This window comes from Ambystoma mexicanum, chromosome 9, assembly GCF_040938575.1.
Source record: "Ambystoma mexicanum isolate Mex_15411 chromosome 9, UKY_AmexF1_1, whole genome shotgun sequence".
NCBI classification, from domain to species: domain Eukaryota; kingdom Metazoa; phylum Chordata; class Amphibia; order Caudata; family Ambystomatidae; genus Ambystoma; species Ambystoma mexicanum.
This window is the reverse complement of record NC_090931.1, coordinates 817,305,977-817,311,976: the sequence shown is the minus strand read 5'-3', so window position 1 is coordinate 817,311,976 and position 6,000 is coordinate 817,305,977. Positions and strand designations below refer to the sequence as shown.

Sequence of the window (6,000 nt, the reverse complement as noted above, 5' to 3'; positions counted from 1 at the left end):
GGCTTTCCGTGGGTAGCACCATGGGTCCAGCTAGAGCTCACAAACACGGTTGACCATCCCTATGAAATAGGTCTCTGAAATCAATGCAATCCATTGTCTGTCCAAAACCGTGTGTTTACAGAGATGCAAGCCTGTAGAAATGCCTCGATTACCATATTAACTAGCCTGCTTCTGCAGATAGCTTTCTGACCGACCATCATGTGTCCAACGTGATCGTAATGGTAGAAAACACTGCTAAATTATTCCTTTGGATTTAAAAACATGTATTTCAAAAGCTCTTTAGTCCCTCCTGGTTCTGGGAGCAGTTGCCACCCCTGTGGTGGAAGAATGCACTTGTCGTTAAGATACAGTAGGTAAGATAGTCCAGAGTAATTTAGGATGTATACAGAACCCTCAAAGTGAAGCATGCTGTACATGTGTTTCTTTCCCAAAAAGGCCTCTAAAAATGTAACAGCTCACTCATCAACAGCGATAGATTGGTGGGTCTGAGAAAATTCAGTGGGAGCCAGTTTTGTGTACTAGTGCAATTCCTTGGTGTACTGTCCAGCTGGAAGCTCGGACCTATTTTATTGACCCAATGTGTGTTAAAGTGAACCATTTGTCACAAATGGTCTAACAAAATGTGCCCCAGGTAATATGCAGATTATCTCAAAATACCACAATCCCTGATTCGCAATTAGAGGCCACTTTTGGTGTCCTTGCCGATTTATGCCTGCCTAACCCTTCACCCGGCGGGTCTTCCTTTCAAGTTCCTAGTCTCTTTGTACTATTTAATGGTAATCTAATTTCATGATTATCATTAATTTACTTTTATTGTGACCTCTTGCCCCCATTCAAAGATTCAAGTTAAAACTTAATAGACATATTAATTATGATCATTAAACATACAGAGCAACACAATTCACATACATTATGTATACAATTCAGTAGTTAGCAGATGTTTAAAAGGATGAGCATCCCCAAGCAGTCCCACAGGCCTGTGTGTAGTATTACAATGGTGACTGTCCCTTGTCCAAAATAGGGATCTGCAGAAGGTAGAATGAATGGTTGTGTTACTGATATATCACGTGTATGAGTTACAGTGCAGAGGACTAGAGCTTTTATTAAATATTACAATCAAAACTGCAATACAAATAAAACTTTCTCAGCGATGATGCATTCAAGCCCAAGAGATTTCATCCTAGACTCCTACCACAAGTAGCAACCAATGGAATCCAAATTGTCACTGAGGAACAGACATACATTTCACTCAGTAGCTTCAAATTCCTAGAGGACGAGAGGCTTAAGAGAGGTCTGTATTTGGTAGCCAAATCTAGGTTTGAAGTAGATTAGGTCATTTTTTGAGCTTCTTCTTTGAGACGCTGACTCACAAACCTCAGTGTTCCTCACTGAACAGACAAATAAATAATAGAAAGATATGTTGTACATGAAGTCCGGCAGCATAGTGACTCTAAGGATGATGTTCACTGTCTTCTTGTTCTGCTGCTGTAGCAGCTTGGTCTTCCTCATTATTGTGTTCTGAAACAACAAAGAAATGAACCCAAAGTTTGAGCAAGGAGTTTTATGTGGTAGGTCATAATATTAATTATTGGACCAACAAAGGTACCCATTGGTGGACACACTCCTTTTTCACAATGGCCAGTCTGGCCTGAACTGAGCAGTATGCTCTAAGACCTGTCCAGGTTTGGAAGTCACATTTACAGAAGACTAGCAATTGATCAAAGACAGTACAGTGGCCAGTCACCCAGCTGCTGGAAAGCCTGCACCAGCAATCCTATGAAAAAGATTCAGGGACATACGGTTGTATAGGATAAGGAGGGCAGATACGGTACGGACATGTCTCAGGAGTATAGATATAAAAGCAACATTGAGCATATCCCAGCAAATGTAGGATTCCAGAAGAACAACAAGTTACTTACCCGTGGTAATGTTATTTCGATTGGAGGTTCCTCCCACGTATTCCTCATATTTTGATATATCCATATCCAGTTTTAACTGCTTCAGAAAATATTTCCAGCAGGGGGTGCTGCATGTCAATGCCTGCCGACTCGATGTCCCCCGAGGGCCTCCGTCTTGATGTCAACATCATCACTGGTATTTAGCATGCGCAGTGACCGTTGGCTTCAGTTCTGTTTTTATGCGTACTTCTAATTTTATTTTTAGGTGTACCTTACGCAAGACAGTTACTCACCTTGAAAGAAAGTAAACTGCAATAACAAAGAAATTGTACTGTAGGGTAGGGAGGGTCAATGAGGAATACGTGGGAGGAAAATCCAATCGAAAGAACCTTTACCACGGGTAAGTAACTTGTTCTTCGAATGGATTGTGTCCTTCCACGTATTCCTCATCTTTTGAAAGACTCCCAAAGCAGTGTTGCATTTTTAGAGGAGGGAGTATGAATTTAGGAGTTCCTTATTGGCTTGTGCGTACTGAATGTAATACCGCCTTCCCAAATCCGCCTTCGCAAATCCACCTTCCGAGCCCGAGGAAGAGTCCAGACAGTAATGCTTTGTGAATGTGTAAACGGAAGACCATGTGGCTGCCGCACAAATATCCTGAATTGGGACTCCTCACTGTAAAGCAGAGAAAGTAGCCATGCCCCTGGTCGAAGGAGCCTTGAGACCCTCAGGAGGATCTTTTCCACCTAATCTGTAGCATTCAGAAATTCCTAAAATGATGCACCTACTTAAGGTTTGTTTTATGACCACCACACCCAACTTGTGGCCTGTGTAACCAATGAAAAGTTGATCATCCTGTCTTAACATGGACCTCCTGGATATATGGTTTATAGTGATTGCATCGAATGCCAAAGCATTGAATGCCTTAGCATCTAAAAAAAAGCATTGAATGCATTTTTTTTCATTTTATTATGGGGTGGAGTCCACCCGAACCCCTGTATTTGTTACCCCTTAAAACCGATTATACTTAAAATAAAACCTTTAGCTTTGAAAGAAATGCATTCAATGCTGTTTTCGATGCTGTTGGCATTCAATGCTTTTTATTCGTTGCAATGACTGGATACCAGATACATAGAAGCTAAGTGCACGTCTTGGGTCAATCCTGTGTAATCTCTCCTCTTCCTTTCAAGGATGAGCTGGAGGATAAAAAGACGGTAGTAGACTTTTTTGAGTTAAATTAAAATCAGACACTTTTTTGTAAAAATGTGGGTTTAAGCTTAAGGATCCTTAAAGAAAATTGTGTAAGGAGGCTTGCAAGACGAGGCTTGAACTTCACTCACCCTACGGGCTAATGTGAGAGCAACCAAAACAATGGTTTTCAGTGTTAGCAATCTGAAAGGACTGGAATTAATAGGTTAGATAGGAGCACACATGAGAAATTTCAAAACTAAGTTGAGATCCCAAACCGGGACTTGAAAGGTGATCGGAGGGAACACATTTGTCAATCGCTTCAGAAATGGCACCACTAGTGGCATTTTGAAGAAATATACCCCTTCAGTCGAGCGCTTAAAAATAGATAGCGCTGCCACATTCCCTTTAATTGTTCCAAATTGGAGCACCAGATTAGCCAGGTGTAATAAGAAAGATAAAACAATAGGTGTGCTACATGTAAAAGGGTCCACATTCCTTTTCCTGTACCAGCTGTAGAACCTGTTCCAACAGCAGCGGTATGCGGATTTCGTTGCTGGCCCTCTGGCTGAAAACAAAATCACCACTATGTCCTCTGGGAGGTTCCAATTCTTGTAACTCAACCTCTCAAAGACCATGCGTGAAGGTTGAGTGGCTTGACCTTTAGATGGAGAACCTGACCCTCCTCTCGTGAGAGAAGGTCCTCCCTTTGTGGAAGATTTATAGGAGGGCAGATGGACATGTCCAGAAGGGCCGGGTACCACATCCTCCTGGCCCAATCGGGAACAATTAGATTCATGGATTTCCCAAACTTTCTCAACCTCCTGATCACCTGAGGAATGACAGGGACAGGAGGAAACGCGTACAGGAGTGGTAACTCCCAGTCCACTATGTACGTGTCTCCTAGAGCTCCTTTTGGGGGGGGGGGGGGGATTCCCTGGAGCAGCACAGCTCGCACTTCCGGTTGACACTGGTCATGAACAGATCCACTTGAGGGGTTCCCCAGAGGGTGAAGATCTCTTGAAGGACTTTCTGAGTTAGTTCCCATTTGTTGGAGACTGTTCTGCCTGCTCAGAGCGTCCGCCGCTGCGTTCTCCTCTCTGGCTGGGTGAACTGCTAATAGAGAGAGTCCCTCTTGAATTGCCCAGAACCAAAGCTGCATTGCTTCTATGCACAGTGGTAGTGACCCTACACCTCCTCTCTTGTTGAGATAATACATGGCCATTGTGTTGTCCGTCATTATCAGGATATTCTTTCCCCATACAGAGGGCAGAAAGGTCTTCAGAGCTTGTCTGATTGCCCTCAGATCCAAAAGATTGATGTGACGTTTGGACTCAGATGGAGATGAAAGACCGCTGATTGTCAGATTGTTGGCGTGGGCTCCCGGGCCTGTGCCATGGCTGCCAAAAGGATTCTCCCTTCAGAATGGTTTCCTCACAAGCCCACCACAGAAGATCTTGTGCTGCTCTGCTTGGAACTTGAAGAAAATCTGACATCCTGCCTGTGAATTTGGACCACTGTGTCCTGAGAGCCCATTGAAGCATACCTCTGGCTCCAGATAAATGCAGGATGCCATGAGGCTGAGCAACCTCAAAAAGTCAAAGGCCGGAAGATTCTGGGCACTCTGAAATTTCATGACCAATCTGCAGAATGTGTTGAGCCCTCACCTCGGGTGGCAAGGCTTTTCCCGAGGACGCATCTAGGACTGCTCTGATGAATTGGAGCCTTTGGGATGGTATAATGTGAGACTTCTTGTAATGGAGGGAGAAGCCCAGTCTGTGGACAGAGTGACAGGTTACGCTGAGATTTCAAGAACCTGTTTGGGGGAACTGACCCTGGTCAGCCAATCGTCCAGGTAGGGGTAGACGTGAATAAACCCCCCCGCCCCCGCCCATCAACTTGATGAAAACCCTCAGGGTGGAGGTCAGCCCAAAAGGCAGAACTCAAAACGGAGAACCGCTAACGGCAAACCTCAAGTGCCGTCTGTGCTTGTGATGGATTGGCACATGAAAGTAAGCATCCTGAAGGTCCAATGATACCATCCAATCCTGATGCTGGAGGGCCTGAAGGGTCTGAGAAAGAGTAACCATCTTGAACTAGTCTCTTAATTCCAAGATGGGTCGCAATCCTCTGTCCTTCTTGGGGATTAGGAAGTAAGGGGAGTACCAACCCTTGTTCCTCTCCGATACGGGTACTGGTTCTATAGCCCCTTTCTCCAGCAGGGTCAAAACTTCCTGTACAAGGAGCGGATCTGGAATCTTGAAAGAGTTGTTCCCCGGTGGATGATCCAGAGGACTTTTTAGAAAGTGAAGGCAGTAACCCTGGGCTATTGTTTCCAATGCCCATGCATCTGAAGTAATATCCCGCCATTCTTGCAGATGCTGTGAGAGTCTTACCTCCCACTGGGGTTTTGTGGACTAAGGCCTCAGAGAGGTTTTGAGGTGGCTGATGAAGTAGTTGAGAGTAAAGCAGATGGTGTCTGGGCAGTTTTAGCACCTCTCCCCTGTCCACCACGTGTAAACCATCTCTGACCTCTTTGACTTGCCAGTCCTCTCCCTCGTCCAGGTGAGGAATAAAAACGAAAGGACCTGCCCCTCCAAACTGTCCCACTGCGGCGAGTATGCGGTTGTCTGATTGCAGCACCAGGGGATTTGGCTGATGCTTTGGAGGTCTGCAGCTTCTGCAGGCTCTCGTCAGCCTTTGTGCCAAATAAATGTGTACCATTGTAACGCTCACCTGGTTCCCACGTAGGCGCGGCGTCGAAGGCGCAGAACTCTGAAGATGGACAGGAAGGGCCCCTCTATTCTGGCTTCCCTGGCTCGTTGGATACCCTCCTTAGGGTTTGGAAGGATGAGCTCTCCGTCCTGCTTCTGATGCAGGGGCGCGTTGAAACCCAGTTACTTCACTGGATTGA

General features: G+C 45.2%; 1 protein-coding gene across 4 annotated transcripts in view; it reads right to left on the bottom strand.

Annotated features, from left to right (window-relative positions):
* Window positions 1-1,078: 1,078 nt before the first annotated feature.
* Window positions 1,079-6,000, bottom strand: part of NME9 (NME/NM23 family member 9) — an 808,977-nt gene continuing 804,055 nt past the window's right edge. For 3 of the 4 annotated variants that reach the window (XM_069615815.1, XM_069615816.1, XM_069615819.1), the window contains one exon: window positions 1,307-1,518. In XM_069615815.1, coding sequence (XP_069471916.1) covers window positions 1,451-1,518 — 68 coding nt within the window. In that variant the 3' untranslated portion in view covers window positions 1,307-1,450. Of the gene's footprint in view, window positions 1,519-6,000 lie in introns of all 4 variants that reach the window. The other variant, XM_069615814.1, reaches the window with a different exon arrangement.